The sequence below is a fragment of the Fundulus heteroclitus genome, chromosome 8, assembly GCF_011125445.2.
Source record: "Fundulus heteroclitus isolate FHET01 chromosome 8, MU-UCD_Fhet_4.1, whole genome shotgun sequence".
Taxonomy (NCBI): domain Eukaryota; kingdom Metazoa; phylum Chordata; class Actinopteri; order Cyprinodontiformes; family Fundulidae; genus Fundulus; species Fundulus heteroclitus.
In genome coordinates this window covers 15,890,912-15,910,475 of record NC_046368.1, presented here as the reverse complement: position 1 = coordinate 15,910,475, position 19,564 = coordinate 15,890,912, and the positions used below count along the sequence as shown (strand labels likewise).

Here is a 19,564-nt window from a genome sequence, read left to right as displayed (position 1 = left end):
AGAACTGTATCCCCTCAACTGCTCAGATTGTTTTGATTAAAGTTTTCCTAATTATGTATCTCTTATGCATACATTCTAGAATAAAGTGATTTATTATCATTAATTTTGCCCTGCCAGTTTTGGTGGAGCAAATAAAAATCTGTAATTGCTTCCCTTGATTACCAAGAGAGAGATTATTGATCTTATCAAAGTCAGAGTTTAATTTGTTGTTATAAGAACAGTGAAAACAAAGGAAAAACCGCTTGTTTTAACCAGGACCCATCATGTTATATCATAGAACTCTTGCTGTGTGCTCGCTTTGTTTCTTCAGAGCACAACTGTTGTACCTATTTAGATTTGAAGACTTGATTCTGCTGGTTCGTGCTCGTCATTCTCCTCTTGCTCTGGGTCAGACTTTGGCTCGAATATGTAAGGCTGAATGGAAACATCTTCCCCTGACGTTTAATAAATTTGGGAATAAAAATGTTCTCTTGCGCTAGATAACAGTACTGGAGACCAGGGGATGGTTGTAACATGTCATTTTTCTCCAATCAGAAACAAGAGCGATGACACCTATATTTCAAATGCTTAGTTGCAGAGAAAAAGCAAGCAGATTCAATCGCTCCTCAAGGATCTAATGAGGGGAAAAATGTTTTATAGGGTATGAAAGTATTTTTTTATTTAATTTTTATTGTCACTGTTTTTATTACTTAAACCTATATGGTTTAAATAAGTGATAAGTTTACTTGTAGCTAATATTACTAGAATGTATCAAGATCACCTAGTTTAGCTAGTACATGAAATTTAATCATGCCTGACAGGAATAATAAATCAGACCAAATAAAAGTACTTGAACATCTTTTAATTAGTTTTTAATTGAATACAGTTCATTAGGCTAGAGCAGGGACAGGTGTTTAAACCCTGCTTACAACCATGTGTTTATGTGCTGTGGTAAATACACTGAATGGTCTATCTATATATATATAAAAACTATTACTACTACTGCTAATAATAATGCATGCGTCTATCACAAATTCTATTCTTCCCATCTCACTGAAAGCCTTTTGTATTCTATTTCATTTTGATTTTTTGACATACAGGCTTCAGGCCTAGTCATCTAGGCAAATAATACTCAGCTGATCAAAATTTATAAATGACATTGCAATATTCTAACATTTTTAATAATATACATTTATAATCATTAGTAACAAAAAAATATGGTATTTTTAACATATTACAACCATCCCAAATGTTGCAACTGTCCCTTGGCCCAGGGTAAGTTGTAACATCTTTGTGCATTCAGATGCAAATTGTGGAAAATGTACTTTCTTTGATTGTCTTTACACTACAAAAAAATGGTGACCAGGGTGGAGTGGAACGCTGTGGCAGATGGTAGGCAGCAGGGTGCAAAGGGGAGCATCAATACGACATGAAAAAGACCTGGTCTCAGTGGCTGCTGATAATGGTTACAAGAAGGGTCTTTAGAGCTTCACTGACAAAGAATTCACACCAAAGCACTCCAGTTCCACTTTATACAGACCACAACTGAAAGATTTGATTGTGAAAAGCAAGGATTTCAAAGCAAGAAATTTGGCCTTTTACATGGCGCATTTTAATTTGGTTGAGAAAAATTACAACACATGATTCAACAAATACAGGCATAAGGAATTTGACAAAAGTGGACTAAAACTAGAAATGTTTACATGGACAATTTATATATTAAGTCTCATATTGGGTCATCTGCCTCTACATGTGTTCTCTCTCTCTAGTTTTAGAACTAATTTAGATTAGCTTGTTTTTTTACTACTGTAAACTGTCTGCATCTTTACCACTGTCACGTCGAATTCTCCCATTATGGTACAATAAAGGATATTTTATTCTAATGGAAGTTTTTGTAATATCTATAGGCTCAGACGCAGACCCTACTGGATTTCTTGCAGCCTCACTTGTCCTTCCTGGATTCTTCCTGGAGGTGCTTTTTCAAGGATCATGTACCGGTGAAGGTTGTCCCAGACTGACTGCAGAAAAAGACCTTCTCCTTGGTGTCTCCTCAGGCGAAGGGCCTGCTCACGTTTTTTTTGCAGTATGTGCAGCTGTACTCCTCCTACATGTGAGTCTTCCGGTGCAGCTTTACAGCATTGGACCGAGTGAATTTCTTGCCGCACTCGTCGCAGCTGTACGGCTTTTCTCCAGTGTGCACCCGCATGTGGGCCTTGAGTTGTGAACCCTGGCTGAACGACTTACTGCACTGTTTACAGCCATAAGGCCTCTCCCCAGTGTGGATCCTGTAATGCGCTTTGAGGTGCCCGATACTGCTGAACTTCTTACCACACTGAGTGCAGCAATGAGGCCGCTCCCCCGTGTGGGTTTTCATATGCTGCAGATGGTTTCCAGAGTCTCTGAATGTTTTCCCACACTGCTGGCAGACGTATGGCTTCTCTCCGGTGTGGATGCGCCTGTGCCTGCTGAGCTGTTTGGGATTGGCGTACGCCTTGCTGCAGAGGTTGCAGCCATACGGTCTTTCTCCGGTGTGGGTGTGCTTGTGGTATAAGAGCTCAGTGGCCCACCTGAAGCTTTTCCCACAAATGTTGCAGCTCCGAGGTTTACGCTTGCTGTGAGTGTTGATTTGAGCATTGAGCAAAGCTGCTTGGCTACATGTCTTTGGACTGTTTGGACAGCGTAAAATGTTGCTGCTTTTTTCTTGGGTATCTTCTTCAGCAACAAAGGTTGAATTATTTTCCTCAAATGTCCCTTCCTCTTGCTCTACATCCTGCTTGCTTTCTCGGTCCAAACATTTCTGATCCGCTTCCTGATACTTCCCTGCATATTTCAGCTCTGGCTGAGACAAACCATCACCTTTATTGCCTCGCAGTGCTTCACCCTCTTTTTCCTTAATCTTGATAAAATGTCCCTCCTGTGTGGAGTCATCAGAAACAACAGTGACTTTAACACTGTGGTCACTCCCTCTAGATTCATGTTTAGGCCTTGAAGGATGCAGCTGATGCACGTCGGTCAATGCATCACAAGTAACCTCTGAGCTCTCATTTTCTACTGGTTTCAAACCACTTTCTTCCAAATTAGGTACTGTTTCCACAGGAACTGTAATCCTACTAGACTTGTCCACACATAACTCTTCTTCTAATTGACCCATCTGCAAAAAGAAAGGTGGAGAGGATTTACTCTCCTTCAGATTTCCCACATCTTTCTTCCTGAAACTTGTCTCGTCACTGGTGGACACCTTGCACACAGTGTGGTTGGAGATAATAGGGTGATTGTTCCAATTTGAGCCAGAAAACTGTTCAGCTGTATCTCCTTCAGATCCATCTGAAAAGGAAAAATAAAAACAATGACCAGATTTGTACAGATAAAGAATGAATTACATTTGTTGCTGAAATTACAAACAATCCCACAGATCTCTAAAACCATAGAATAGTTGTAAGTGTATGTTGTGTCCACTAGAAGGCAGCCCTAACCACAACACTGAACTATAACAATATCTGTGGATTTCCTAAATTAAAGCTTTGACATATCCCAGTGTATGAGGTGTAGGGCTAAAGCTATCGATACTTTTTTAATAAATCAATTAATCTAAAAAATAAATAAATCTAAATTCAATTCTCACAACATGACAGTTTGATTATTATGGACGTATACTGTATATGAGTGTTGTTTTTTTGCAGAGCAGTAGACGGTACAACTAGGGATGCAACTCACAATTGATTTGCAAACTGATGCAAACCGTTGACCATTTTCTCAATCAATGGATCAAAAATTGGACAGTAAAAGCTGCATATTGGGAGATTTATTATGTAGAATCTGAACCCGGTGAAGGTGATGGCTCGCTAACAAAGAGTGACATTGATTTTAACACTGCAAAGATCTTCTTTGCACATTTGCAGACCATCTTTACCTCCCCAAAATACTGCAAGATCAACTCCATCAACTCCAGATAAGGCGTGAATTAAGGCATGTAAATCAGAGGAAGGCTGCTGGGCCTGAAGGAATACTTGATAAAGTCCCAAGGTCATGTGCAGAAGACTTACCAGAGATTCTCAGGATTTTCAGTCTTTCTCTCAACTAAGCAAAAGGTTTCCTGCCTGCCTTAAAATAAACCATCATACATCCTGCCCTCAAAAAAACCAGAGCCCTGTTTCAGAAAGCTGGGTAAGTGGATATCCAGAGTAATTTCTAGGGTAAATTCCTGTATACCCTGGCTTTTCCGTTTCAGAAAGCTCGGAAGCCTTTGTCCTGAGTCAAATTATGTCAGCAAATTACTCTGTGAAATAATCCTGCTATCGAGCAGAGTTGTTTGGGTTAACTCTTAAGTTTTCCTGCTTCTAATGTGAGATCTGCACAAGGAAGTGTAGGAAAAGTCGTGTCCTTTTCTGGAGGAGCCAGTATGCTGGAGCGCAAATAAACCACAGAAATCTCTGGCGGGATTGGCTGATCAGACCATGATTAAATATCTTATCATTTCTGGATTAACATATTTTCAAACGTTACCGTTTTTCGCAGCTGTCATTGATTGATCTCAATATTCTCACCCCGCACATAGCTCTTAAAACACCAAAAGGGGACACTCTCAGTTCTGAAAAAAAATAAATAAAATTATGCCAATGTTTAATAATGTTCTATAGTCAGAGACCCAAAAGATTAATAAAAGAACTATACAGAATGAAAGCGATAATTTATTCTGAATCAAATTTCACTTCATATATTCCCTCCCAACATTGTTAGGGCTACATCACATTTATTCACTTAAATAACGGCACCTTTACTTACTTAAAATATAAACACAGCCTATATGATAACCTAGACTAAAAGTAGCTCTTAGTGACATCATTTTAAGATTTTTCTCAGAATTTTACCTGAGTAAGATAAAAGTTATTCCTAAAGGCGTCTTGGGCCTTAAGAGAGCTCCTAATGTGGAAAAATGTTAGGAATAGTGAGGATGACTTTTAGCGAGCCTAAGGGTGTCAGCTGTTTGGCCTAAACAGTGGAGAAATTGAGCAAATAAACTTCCTTAACAATCATTCAATTATTTCAGACAAGATAAACTTTATCATTCCCATAGGGGATAATTAATTAGATTCAGAGGCCCCCCGGGTTAAATGCACTGTTCTACCTCATGTAATTTCATAGAGGATAAATAAATAATAGAAAACAAGTGGATAATGAGGAAATAAAAAGTGGATTTACAAAGAATATATATAAAAAGAGGTGACAACCGAGCAGAACCGAAAGAAGTATGTTTTGCATGCTTAAATCCATATATATATATATATATATATATATATATATATGTGTGTGTGTGTGTGTGTGTGTGTGTGTGTGTATAAACTGTACACATTGTTTGCTGTTATTATTATCTGTACACATTGTTTATTGCTTGTTGTTTATGTTGTGTACCCTTAAGGGAGTATGTCCTTGAAAAAAAAATTTCACCACGGTATCATGCGGTGACAATAAAAGATTAAAAGAACCCGGAGATGGAGAATGCCGACTAGGACAAATTGTAGGCACTATTTTAATATATTGTTTAACTATGGAAATAATTGACGATTATTTTTCCTAATACATACTGGTCATGAAAAGTAGATACCGTCCAGTTCCAATAAAACTATTTATGCAACCGTTTTCATTTTTGTGGTATACTTAAATGTAAACGGAACGGGTTATTGTGCGTCGCAAGTTGACAGACCACCCGAGCAGATCTGGCGGTAGTGTTCCCAAAGCTGGATGTTTACCACTGAATGCTGCTCAGAAATCATCAGAGATTTGAAACATATTCTTTCTCAGTGGCAACATCAATATATTACACAAAAAGGATTTCTAACAACACCTTCTAAACAGGTATGTTACAGTTCCAGTATTTTTAAACAGGCATCAACATAGCCACCTGTCCTAGACACATCTTGTTGGGCCTGTATCCTAACCAATTAATCTTCGTTTCCAGTTAATTAACAACGGGAAATTAAAATCAAAGCGTCGTAGTTCCACTTTATAGACCGCAAGTAAATTATTTAAACGTGAAAAGGCATTAAAAGCATTATATGTCCCCTTTAAAGAAGACGGGAGTCCTTGGAATCAAAATACAAGTTAAACAGACCATAAATAGGGCACACCTGAGGACAGCAGGCATTCATCGTCGGACTCTGCGCTCATCTGTGCAGACAGCAGCCGCTTCAAGCTTTCGTTCTCGGTCTGGATCTTCTGGATCGTTCCCTGGTACTCAGAGAGGGTCTGCTCCACCTGGTCTAGAATCTCAATCACAGTCGCCCGAAATATCCGCTTCAGAGATGACTCCAGCAACATTTTCAGCTCGCTCGTTTTTTCCATCGTTATTGACTATTAAGTGGCTGCAGAAACCCCAGCAGACGAACGGAGCGGAAAGCAGCTCCAGAGAGAGGAAAATACAAAACAGGAAAAAGGAACATAGACACCTCTACGTGCTGGAGCGCATCATGCGTCGCGGCCATATTGGATAGGTCGTTAGCAGAGGAACCAACGGGAGTAAACACAGAGAGCAACTTTGCCCGTTTTTCCCCCTGCAATTTACAGTTAGCTACTGAAAGTAGGTCAACGTTTTGGGTTGGTTCTGAAGATATGTTTTTACTTGGTAAGAACATTGCAGAAACCCAACCCATAAACCATAATGGCATGCTTATTAATGTCTGTATTTCACAAACTAAGGCTGAATCATATTGCAAAATTAGAAGTAACCCAGAGTGCCAGGGATTCGGAACTCAGAATCAGTTCAGAATCAGAATCCTTTACTGTCACTCTGCAAGAATGCACAATGAATTTTAAAAAATAGCAACTCTCAAAAGCAGGGGAAATAAGTAAATATATAAATATATTTAAATAAATATGAAAAATAAATAAATTAGTAGAATTTAAAACGAGATGTTAAGAATATGCTGGTAAAGATTCTCAGTCCTCCAGTTCATTGTCATTCCAAAAAAGTTAAAAACCAAAACAACTGGGCTTTTTTCCGAAGTTTGAAGACGTTTCTACGGAGCCCCTAAGGGGACATGGAGAAAAAAAAAAAAGGAAAGAAATCCCGACTTATTATCGCGAGATCCCGAGAAACTAAGTCGAGATCTCGAGATCCCGACTTATTATCGCGAGATCCCGACTTATTATCGCGAGATCCCGACTTATTATCTCGAGATCCCAACTTATTATCGCGAGATCCCGACTTATTATCGCGAGATCCCGACTTATTATCGCGAGATCCCGTGACATTTCTGAAAAATCGCGAGTTACTTTTTTGGGGGGGAAAGGCATGTTTTTATGCGGTAAACGTGGGGGAGTGTGTCTACATTGATTATGGAGGACGACTTATATCATTTTCTGCGGTCCAGAGATGTCCCAGAGGAGGATATCATGCACATGCAAAGAGACAAGGTAAATATAATCGCATAAAACATTGTTTGATAAATATCCGCTCAGTGAAAAACTACGTTTGATAGCCTTAGCATAGCTCTCAGCTCTCACGCATTGACCGTGTGACACACGCATTTCACTAACTTCACACGCTCACACGCAACACATGACATTTCACACGCAAACATGGCATTTCTCACGCATAAAAATCACAAAGCCCATCTGGGCTGCGGACGACAAAACTCCGCCTTCTGCTGAGCTGATCGGCTTCTTTCACACCTTGTGGCCATCAGTAATTCCTGCTGCAGTTCGTGTTAACAGAGCAGCAGGAAGAGTGATCAGAGTTATGAATAATTTTAGTCTTAACAGTGGTGAAAGTGAGCCGGTAAGGTCCTGTACCGCGTACACAGGAGGGGAGGGGGGGGGGGGGTGGAGCTGCTGCAAGATGACCGGTTCATTCAGAACCAGTCATGGCTGCACGCTGATCATAAAAACAGTTCTGCTAACCAGATGCAGTTTAAAACGCCACTTGGTCAGTTTATAAGTTTCGTTTTTATTAATTCTGCATTTTGTAACTACATGCACCGTATTTCTGTGCCTCAGCGCTTGCTCCTCTCCCCCCTCCTTTCCCTCGGAGCAGGTGCTTTCTGGGCGTCAGTGCGCCCAGAAAGCACTGACGAGAGCAATAGAGATTTGTCTGGTCAGCGCGGCGACTGACTGAGAAACCTGTCGCTGTGAAAGGTGATAATGGTTATAAACTGTAACAGTCTAGAAGTGCATTGAGCTGAAAAGAGGGAGACATCAGCAGCTGGATCGTGCGTAAAGACGCAGCGGGAACCTCTGTGTGCTTCAGTGTTGCTGCTGAGGGGATCATAAAGGCTTGATGAAACTCAGCCTGATTCACCAATCAGGTTATAGATTTACAATGATAAACAACCCATAGATGAATGTGTAACAGTATAATAAATCGGTTAATAATTAAAATCTACTTAATTTTATTCAGTATTATTTGAACAATTGTGTATTATTTATGTTTTAATCCATTAACTGAACAATTAAGTATTATTATTATTAAGTATTAATATGTCTCTTTCTCTTTTTAACACAAGTAATACATGTCTACTTCATTGTCTGGTGGGATAAAAATGAGATGGAGTTGACTCCACCGGCTCTTCCAGGGTCCGGTTAGCCCCGCCCCCAAACAAGCCCCGCCCCCAAATTAGCATAATCTCACTCCTAACTTTTGATAAAAGTTGAGAGGTCTGGCCTTAGGTAAGAACCGCTTTGTATTTTATCAAGAAAAACTTGTTTTATCTGTTAAAGTTTGACCACACATTCTACAATTTGTCTTCAAAAAAGGGGGTTACTATGGCAACGGCACAACAAATTATGCGACCCATAACTAGCAGCGATAGTGCTACACAAGAAGTCTTCGCATGGCTTTCTGAAATACAACTATTACTATATATATATATATATATATATAAAAAGATGTGGATGTCTTTATTCTAATTATTTTTTTATTTTTTATGTCTCCAGGTGGACAAGGCTGTGCTGTCTATAATGACAGATGAACAGATGACCAATTACATCACTTCATATGGTGACAGAATAGCAGTTCTGTCTTTTTGTCAGCAAAGTACACTTATTGCAGAAAAAGATACTCTTCTCCAGAACTTAAGAGATAAAATTGGAGCACGGAAAATGAGATCTAGGACCAAAAGAGCTGTTTGTAGCACATCTGGTTTGTTCCAAATGCAAGGGGTGGAGATGGCAAGAGGAAGAAGTAAGGCAGCAGGGAGGAGTTCGAGAAAAATTGAAATTGGGTGGCTTCATTTTCACATTGATGAATACCAACAAGTGAGAACAAGAAATGGTGGAGGAACGAGGCATGCAACAGTGGATAAAACTACAACTGTTTCTCAAATTCTTGAAATGGGAAAGGAGCTTTTTTTTCCAGATGGGACCTCCACCAAAGGGGTAATTGAAGACTTTCTTTTTGAAGTTTGTGACTTCCAAAAAAATCGGATTTCTTTAGATGAAACAGTCGGAAGTCTTTATGAAAAAACCAAGCTGAAGCTTCTACGGTTTTACATGTGCACAAAGAAAGAAGAAACAGTTCAGTTTTCATCTGAAGAAGATTGTCAAAGTCCTGAACAACCAAATGACATGGACTCAACCCCAACAGCTAGAAAAGGATCTTTTGGTGAAATGGAGGATTGTGATGATCAAACTTTGAATCACCTAGACTCTTCCTACAACCATTCTGGAGTTGTTGATTTTACAGATCCACCTCATTCTGGATCCACACCTCGGCAGCCCCAGCCCTTCAGCTCTGAAAATTCTGGATCTGTTCCACACATGGATGAGGGAGACACGGTTGTATGGAATCCTGAAGAGGACCTAATTGGATTGGATGATGACAGTGACATAGTCGTTGTAACACTAAATTATGACAACACTGAAGAAGTTGTACAGGTAAGATCAGAAACACTTTGGCGTGATACGATTTAGATACTTATAGAAGTGATATGTGACATTTGAATTGAGGTAAAATAGTAACATATTAATTGGTAGAATTTACATAGTTTTTTTGTGATGTATTTTTAATCAACTGTGAAATAAATATCTATCTTAAGGCAAAGGTATGAATAGTTTAACACTTGTGTTGTGTGCTGTAATCAAACATAACTTTATATATTACAATACTGTACAACTTTGTCATTCAGGACGATCTCAGCAGTCCCTTTGGACACGGTTCCCCGATACTGTTGCCTTCAGCCAGGAGTCTCTTCTCATCACAAATGCAAACCAGTAATATGGAGGCAGGACAAACTGGCCAGGTGAAATGGACACAGTCAATACAACCCAGAGCTCATTTTCTCCTCTGTAATGAACAACTCAGTACCACCTTTTTTTTAAAGGTCATGCAATTATTACATCTTTTGAATTGAATACATATTTTTTTATTGAATTGAATATATATTTTTCATTTAATTGAATTGGTATTTTCTATTTAATTAAAAAAAATCATATGAAAGTATTAAAGTATGGATTAAGCAGAAGGGTTAGTGTTCCACCAGATCTTCCAAAGTTCTACAAATTAGCTTGGTAATCATAACATAGTAATGAAGAGAATATTAACAAACAAATGTCCAATCTGTTTGTAGAAATCTCATATTTGTATCTGTGTTGTTAATAATGGTTATTGCTTTATCTTTTACCCAGGACTCTGGCTTGATTCCACCCGAAGATTCTCACCCAAGTTCAAGCGGTCTACTGCCCCAATCTGTTTCAGCTGGTAACTCAGAAAATCTAGCAAACCATCTACATGTGTCAATTTGCAGGATCAAGGTTGTGGAAGATCTTTTGGCTGTGTTTATGGAAAACAACCTTTGGAATCAGACTTTAAAAATGGAGTTTGTGAATGAAAGAGCAATCGATGATGCTGGGGTATCAAGGGAGGTTTACACTGCATTTTGGGAGCAGTTTTTGGAACAGTGTGAGGGTGAAACAGAGCGAGTTCCCAGGTTGAGGCCTGACTTTTGTGAGTCTGAATGGCAAGCCATTGGACACATTTGGGTCAAAGGATTTCTAGACCATGGAGTCATTCCAGTGAGGCTATCGAAAGCTTTCATTTTAGCTTGTGTCCATGGAATTGAATCAGTGGATGATGATGTATTGATCCCATCATTTCTCAACTACCTCCCTCTAGTAGAGAGATCAGCTGTTGAGAAGGCTCTACAGGGCACCATGGATCAAGGTGATGAAGAGGACTTGCTAGACCTCTTCACAAGGATGGGGTCCCACTTCCTGCCTCCCAATGAGAACATTCAGCAGGCCATTGAAACCATGGCTCACAAGGCAATTCTTCAAGAGCCAAAGTATATATTGGATTGCTTCTCCACATCCATGGCATGTGTACAAGTGGAACTTGCTGACAAGAAAAGTCTGTTGTCTTTGTATGAAAAAAAGAAGGCCTCAGGTAAAAGACTGTTACAGCTGTTTGAATCAGCAAATGTGACGCTGTCCCAGAGAGAACAGACAACCTTTAACCACCTTCAACGTTTTGTAAAAAATGCTGATGAAGACAAGGCTGAAAAAATACTGCGTTTCTGCACCGGCTCTTCTGTAATCTGTGTTGACAAAATTCTCATTTGTTTCAACACTGAAACTGGGCTTAATAGAAGGCCTGTTGCTCACACCTGTGGAGCTACCCTAGAACTTCCTTGCACTTATAGTTCTTACCCAGACTTTCGCACAGAGTTCGACAACATCTTTTCCAGTAATTACTTTGAAATGGACATAATTTGAAGTTGATGGGAGGTATTTACAGCACCTTTTTGTTTTGGTTGGAAATTTTGAATGCAGTTTTTTTTTTCTTCTAAATTTCATATTTAAATATTTAATGCATTCAGTCATATAGCAATTGATTTTATGTTTTCATGGTTTGGCTGTATGTTTTTGTTACTTTACATTTCAATTGTATTTATTTTCAAAGATACCTTGTGAATAATACAAATTAATGTAAAAATTACTTTTCCGCAAGATTTTAAGATCTTGTTTTAAGTAAATAATTCCTTAATATTGATTAAAAAGTACTGTTTATATTGGAAGATTATTTAACTTATAACAAGATATTTTTCCTATAAGTTAATTTATCTGCCAATAGAGCAAGTACTTTCTCATCAATATTAAAGAATTACTTACTTAAAACGCTATGTGTTGCTGAAAAGTTACTTTTAAGTTAATTTGTGTTATTTTAAGTGTAATAGGATATTTTCACTAGAAACTAGACCAGAATTACTTGTTAAGATTTTGTTTTTCAATGTATGAAGAAGTGCTCCTTTGATTTTATCATATTCTAACCCCTTTTTTTGTAATTAAACAGAAATGTGTTCTCATTTCTTTCAAGATGCTGTACTACAAGACAGATCTGTTGATGTAGCCTCTGTGCAATGTTGCTTTAAGCAGAGTTTGTTCTTTCAGTAAGGTTTACTGTTTAAGCTTTTAGATGTTTTTACAGATTTTTTAAAAAGTTCATAATTGTGTTTACAACCCTTAACTTCAGAGGCAAGAAATATGCATTTTGCTTTGTATCATCTTGATTGTTTCAAATACTTTTCCTTTCTTTATAGCATTTCAAATTTTAAAAAGTTAATTAATGCAACATTTATTTTAAAAATAGAATGGCAGGACAGAGTTTATCACTTAAAAGAAGCATTTTGTTTTGATCACAGAATTACATTTTCAGATAAATATTATTTATACTAAATACCCTTATTTTCCTTTTATGTTTATCTTTGTTTGACAAGTAAGTATTTGCTTTCACAGAGTTTATTTTGATCTGAAACAGATATTGCATATTTACAAAATGGTTAGAAGCAGTTGAATAAACTGGCAGTTCATGAAACTCAAATGAACAATACATTTCTTCATTGTCCCTTCTAGAGAACATAATGAAATACTTTTGAAAGAAAAGAAACAGTTTGTTTACATCTGCATGCCATTCTAAGTGGGCTTGTAAAGGTGCTGAAAAATGTTCTTGCTTGCAGTCAGCACATTTTAAAGTGATGCAATGATTGCCTCTCTTAGATGCATATACAAGTTCAAAGCCTGGTAAGCGTCTGTGGGTAAGGTCAGATGGGACTCTGCCATAAGGATGTTGCAGAGGTCAAAGACATCTGGATCACATGGTTTGGTCAGTCGAGAAATGCACTCATTTTTGCATACTTCAACATGTTCCTCTTCAACAAGGCAAAGAAAGTCTCTTGTCCTGTAGAGCTCAGGTAATGCATACATCACATTGGGTCGACCACTGGGGACATTTCTGTTGTTTGATGGCCTGATGGAGTGTGCATTCCAAACCTGGGCAGTATCATCCAGCTCATCCTGTCACAAAGAACACATGAATATGAGAATCATACACACTCATCTGTTTTAAAATTAGTAAATTATAAGAGTCATAAATAGGGATAGGAATTCCTAAAAACTTTGCAATACCAATTTCATTATGATTATTAATTATTGATTTTATTTTCAATTCTCAATGAGTTAGAGAATAAAGTCCTTAATTTAAAATTTGCACCATGTTGTATTCAATTCAAACAAAACTGAAAGTGGCTTAAAAAAGAAGAATCCTGCAGTTAGACTACAATTTTAACATGAAATTCAACTTTTTGCACATCAACAATGTTTGCGAACACAATTTTGCATGTTTCACATCTCAGGAAAAATCTTTCAAGACTTACAGTGTCTCCAGCTATGGTTAAACGCATTATTATATGTGTATTGTTATTTAAACATCTGAGAAAGCTAAGCAAATTCAAGTATGCAAGATCAAATCATGGTCATACTGATTTATTTAGTCCACTGCTTAAACTAGTGGACTTAACACATAGCATTTATGTGTTAATGAAAATGATGTCTTGCTTACAGCTAAGGAAAATATAACATTTTAGATTAGAATATTACATCACACCAATAAAAACACTAAACTCCTGCTTTAAGGTTATTTTAAAGTGCTTTTAATTTGACAGTACTCATCCCAAATTCTAATTTATTGAATATGACTGTACATATAACTGAGATTGAGACTATTCATACAGTACAGAGCTGATATTAAAACAATAACCTTGATATGGAAGCATCTAAACTTGCCTGGCAGAAGAGCCAGAGTCCATTCCTCCCCCAGGGACCCTCAGACCTCCCTGAGGATCACGGCTAAGCAACATGTCAAACACTTTACATTCAATAGTCATTTGCATGATGTGTGTTAATTTGGGACGTTGGAAGGATTTGTTCCCTTTATTGTGATTCAAGCTTTGTTTGGGTCCTAGTCTTTTTTTGTAGAATATAACCACACTTTGGAACCCATAATGTGTCCTCGGTCCAAAGTAGACTGATCTCGCTATTCTGTTGAGTTCTCCAGAGTTCTGGTATGACTTTATTATTTGATCTGAATGTCAAATGAACTACGTTGGGACTATTTGTTTGGAAACACAGCGGATGCGTGTGCGAGCACCGGCCACCGGCTCTTGCTGCAGTTAAGTTGCGCAGCATCCGCTGTGTTTAAAAACAAGTAATCCCTCTAGGATCTCAGTTTGCTATTATTATCCAAACATAAATAAATTATTAAGATTAACTCACCTGTATGATCCCCATGCAGCAAAACTGAAGAAGGTTTTTGTCTAAAAATCCACCATCAAAGTAACCGTTGTCTCTGATGTCTCCAAAAAGGGACAACCAGAACTCCACACACTGGTTACGAAGGAAACGCCACCAATATTCAATTCTTTGATTAGCTGTACTTGCTCCTTCCAGGTAACTGTCAAGGGTCTCGTTTGGTTCCGTTGGTACAAGGAAACGCTGGAAACTTCTCACATGGCCATTTTCGGTTCCAAGATCACCACGTACAACTCTAGGGCAGCCATTTAAACGCTGCACCGCTTCGATGTAATACCCCCCGATCACCTTTGGATTACTACTTGTTGTGTAAGCATTAAGCCAGATTATTTTTCTTGAAAACCCATCAATACTTGCGTTGATGCATATTCCATATGGTTTAAGTTTGTCGTAGGAGTCCATGTGCCAGATGAAGTTTGGTCCCTTTGAAAAGTAATTTCTCCGTCTGAGACGTCTTGCCTGCCTCAGTGCCACCCCTTGGGGATCCAATTCCTTCAACACAAAGCGCACATCTTCTTTTCTCACACGAAGTCCATGCTCTCTGCATTTAGCGTACATCCATCGGTAACCGTGAAGCTGTCCAGAGGACTGTAGCTGGTTATTAATGAATTCTACCAAAACTGCCAAGTCGGAAAAGGACTTGCGCCGAATGAGTCCCCGCGCTCTGAAAACTCTCTTCAGATGTCTCTCACTAATACTAAATCCATGTCTGCTGTCAAGCACTGATTTAATGTGTTTATACTCAAGCCCAAGCTCGAAATAAAAATCTATATATCTACCCCATGGGTGGGTGTCCTCCATCACTGTGATTAGGTCATTATGTACTGAAAAAAAAAAAAAAAAAAAAAAGGTCGTTATGTACTGATGTCGGGATCTCGCGATAATATGTCGGGATCTCGCGATAATAAGTCGGGATCTCGCGATAATAAGTCGGGATCTCGCGATAATAAGTCGGGATCTCGAGATAATAAGTCGGGATCTCGCGATAATAAGTCGGGATCTCGCGATAATAAGTCGGGATCTCGAGATCTCGACTTAGTTTCTCGGGATCTCGCGATAATAAGTCGGGATTTCTTTCCTTTTATTTTTTTCTCCATGTCCCCTTAGGGGCTCCGTACGTTTCGCTTCCTATCCAGAAAGCTTTCTCAATGGGCAGCACTATAAAGCTTGGAACTACAAACTACTCCAGACATTTTGAATTGAGAAAGTTTTCTGGATAGGAAGCGAAACGTCTTCAAACTTAGGAAAAAAATCCAGTTGTTTTTTATTTTTTACTTTTTTGGAATGAGATGTTAAGAAAAACTCTAGTCCCTGTTGGAAGCTGAGTAGTGTAAGGGTTATGGATTAGGGTTAACCATCTAGCCTCTAAAACACTGGAATGACCTGGAAACTTTAAACAACACTTTTCTTGCCCTTTAAAAACTGTATATGCACATGTGCATGCACAGCAGTCAAGAAATATGAAGAAATTATTGCTGGTGTGTGTGGAAGGCTCAGGATTGTACGTGTATAGTAAGAGGGACATTTTTTCTTTATTAAAATGTATCCATTTATATATTTAATATCATATGTCTCATTGTTTAAGAACATATCATGATGGCACATATGTATTTACACATGTATTAAAATGCCATACATGTTCTTGGCTCTGTTTTAGAGCATAAAGCAACATATTTCAGCACCAAACTATATTTCGTAGAACAGCGTTCACTATCATAACCACATCTTAGCCTCTTGTAACAAACCGGACCATGTTAAAATTAGATAAACATTCGGGGAATTTTATGATTCATTTTATCTGGGCATACAGCTTCTTCATTACAAATAATTGCACTGGGGGGCACGTGAGAGACCCATCCAAGATGGCGTCCACACTGGCAGCGTAAAGAACCCCCCTCTGTCCTCTAAACTAGGAAGTTTTTTTTCTTTTCTTTTCTTTTCTTAGAGCTCACAGATCAGTGAGGTACCTGTTGTACCTCAGAATATATTTTTGTAAAATAATATGTAACAGTGAAAGCAATAAGTGTGTTTAAGTATAAAGTTTATTTTATTACAATGCACACTAAATACTTCACTGCATTTTTTTTTTATTAAAGAATTATTAGGAGCGGCAAGGACATTTATTGCTGTTCTAAATTTTAGAAGATGAAATTGCAAACACATCCTAAAATGCATTCAGGTTTCAGATATTGATAAAAAATCATTATAAGCATGTTTACAGTGGTGTATGTTATGTATGCAAAATAAAACAAATAGGAGCAATAGCACCCACATCAAAGCTTTTGTTGATGTTCAAAATGCTTATGGTTGAGAGCTCTGCTTCAACCTACCTTCGGATCTACATCTTTCAATGAATGATCATTGTTTTCTGGCATCGTCTTAGATCCACGGCATTGATAAACCTCTGCTGTTTGCTATGCAACAGGTACAGCAGTTTGTTAGCAGAAAAGATTACCAAAAAAGCGTGAAAGTCAGAGACTGATCGGATTGAAATTAGTAGAAGATCAAGTTTTTTTTTATTGTCGTGGTGTTACTATTTATACGGTTTTACTATTTGAATATTTGCTTTAATACATTTTATTAAACTATTTACTTCTTTTCATTATATGTAACTTTAGATAACTACTTAAAAGCTGGAAATAAATGTAACTTGGCTGAAGAAGTGTCAAAGCTGCATATGGAGACGGAAGTCCAGGTGGGAAGGGGTAAAATAAATATAAAGTAAAATTTTGTATGGCAGAAATTAGCTGTTCTAGAAAAAATATATATTCAAAACATTTCTTGCTGTGTCTCCACCAATAAACTTTTCAGACTAATGTCAGCATTGTTAGTTGCAAAGAGTGATTCGTGGTTTCCACAAATTAGACCTGTTGCTTCAACAAGATTAGCTCCACAGCTTTCTCTGTGTACACCTGTGGCCCCTATAATGTGTCCAGTAGCTCCAGCTACGAACCCCCTCAAATGGGATCTACTCTATCAGGTAAATTTGACCAACATGTTACACAAAAAGGGAGAACACATATTTTTGATTATTTATAGCTGTAAGGTATTTTTGGATTTTATCTGTCGATAACATGGTGGCATGAAAGACACAATTACATGTAAATGAGCATTAGGGTTTTTGTGGACGGTCTTGATTTTTCTATATCAGGGGTCTTCAACACTCCCTGAGGAATAGTCATGCACATTTTTTAAGTCTTCTTATAGTTAATTCAGGTATGCTGGAACAGAGACACATGTAAAACAAGCAGGACAGCAGGTCCTGAGGACCAGGTTTGAAGACCATTGGCTTTGTTTACTTTTTCCACAGGATAATAAAAGCTTACACTGGGTTATTTTACATTGCTGAACTTTTCTATTATTCTTTGCCAATTACGTTCAGTGTGAGATGTTCAAAGTCTTTGAGCAGAACAAGGAGGGGGCTTTGGAAAACCGCAGAATGCTGCAAGCCCTACTGGCCCAACAGACGACCAGAGCAAAGATGTTTTTCTGGTCACAAGCACTCGCTGACTGTTGTATTTATTAAGTATAAGCTCATCTACCTTGCAACCTATAATTTTGTGAATTGTTATATATTTGCATACAGCTGGATTTTTGTCTATGTAGAGTTTTCGTTATAGCCAAGGAAACATTTCACTGTGGTACAACAACTGAGAAATACTCTGGATAGCCAGCCAGATATTTTATGTATCTTTTAAGCCGGCTAACCATTCATTTACAATTTTACCTTGGTAAAAGATCAGTTTCTGTATATATTAAAATACAGATTTGCCCTTGATATTGAAAACGTCTCTAGATGGTATTAGCTGTTGATTGGTTTTCAAGACATTCTGTGTGTACAACCCATTTATTTATCAATAGAACACCGTAAAAAGATTTTAAAAGCTGAAAATAAAACAAAACATAAAATTATACACATACACCCCACATATGACAATGTTTTACATTTAGCTAGCCACACCATAATAGGATGTACGTATAGCGCTAGAGTTAGCATGGTAAAAAAAAAATTGTTTTACATATAATGAACAAACTTATAATCAACAGAAATAAAATAGCATCACATTGTACAACCATACCTGTTTGCCTTCCAGCTAGGTGTTAAATAAAAGGATGGATAGAACCCAGCAATGTCCTTCCTTGACAGAAAACCTGATACGAATGTGCGATCGTCAAGTATTTTTTTTCTTCTTCACCGACCGGAAAAGAAAATCCACAGCGCCTTCAAAATAAAAGGTCACGGAAACAATTTCCGGTGTTATTCGTTATTATTCTAAATTATTAACTACAAGCAGATGAATCACAAACATTATGCATATGGCACAAATAATATATAAACAAAGGACTTCAAATATGTCACAAAAAAGTGGTAAAGCATTCAGAGAAACAAAAACCTGGGTAACATCACAAATAGCAGAGCCAGAGCCTTGTCGCTGAGTGCCACAAGAATGAAGACCAAGAAAAAATGTGCAGCTTTTGCTTATTATATGATATGCTGAACACACTGATTTACTACAGCAGTGTATCTTCTACCGGGCGACGGTAGCGCAGAGGTTAGGGAGTTCGTCCTGTAATTGGCGGGTTGCTGGTTTGATCCCTCGCTCTGATTGTCTCCGTCATTGTGTCTTTTGCCTTTGGCAAGACACTTCACCCGAATTGCCAATTGGAGGTGGTCAGAGGTCCCGGTGGCGCCAGTGCATGGCAGCCTCGCCTCTGTCAGTCTGCCCCAGGGCAGCTGTAGCTACTAACATAGCTCACCACCGTCAGGGTGTGAAAGGGTGAATGACTGAACTGTAGTGTGAAGCGCTTTGGAGGTCGTCAAGACTAGTTAAAAGCGCTATACAAGTACAAGCCATTTACTGTAGTTTTAAAAATCACACATTTGTTATTCACAAATGTTTAAGTTGACCGGTTTAAGTTTCTGTCACAGACCCCGCTGGGTTTCTTGCAGCCTCACTCGTACTTCCTGCACCCTGCAGGTTTTGCTTCTATAACATGTGACTCTTGAGGT

At 38.2% G+C, this 19,564-nt stretch overlaps 4 protein-coding genes across 4 annotated transcripts in view; all 4 read right to left on the bottom strand.

The window, feature by feature from the left end:
• The window catches only part of LOC105930775 (zinc finger protein 37 homolog), a 113,219-nt gene that overhangs the window by 54,770 nt on the left and 38,885 nt on the right, over window positions 1-19,564 (bottom strand). The window lies entirely within an intron of this gene.
• Window positions 1-19,564, bottom strand: part of LOC105930784 (oocyte zinc finger protein XlCOF6) — a 99,210-nt gene that overhangs the window by 73,445 nt on the left and 6,201 nt on the right. The gene's annotated exons all lie outside the window — the stretch shown is intronic.
• LOC118563928 (zinc finger protein 37 homolog) lies at window positions 826-6,437 on the bottom strand. The gene is made up of 2 exons (XM_036140194.1): window positions 6,105-6,437; window positions 826-3,303 (listed from the first exon to the last, which is right to left on the bottom strand). The coding sequence occupies exons 1-2, from the start codon at window positions 6,316-6,318 to the stop codon at window positions 2,084-2,086; spliced, it is 1,434 nt and encodes a 477-aa protein (XP_035996087.1). The 5' UTR covers window positions 6,319-6,437; the 3' UTR covers window positions 826-2,083.
• Window positions 12,690-15,366, bottom strand: LOC118563929. The gene is made up of 2 exons (XM_036140197.1): window positions 14,518-15,366; window positions 12,690-13,260 (listed from the first exon to the last, which is right to left on the bottom strand). The coding sequence occupies exons 1-2, from the start codon at window positions 15,352-15,354 to the stop codon at window positions 12,934-12,936; spliced, it is 1,164 nt and encodes a 387-aa protein (XP_035996090.1). The 5' UTR covers window positions 15,355-15,366; the 3' UTR covers window positions 12,690-12,933.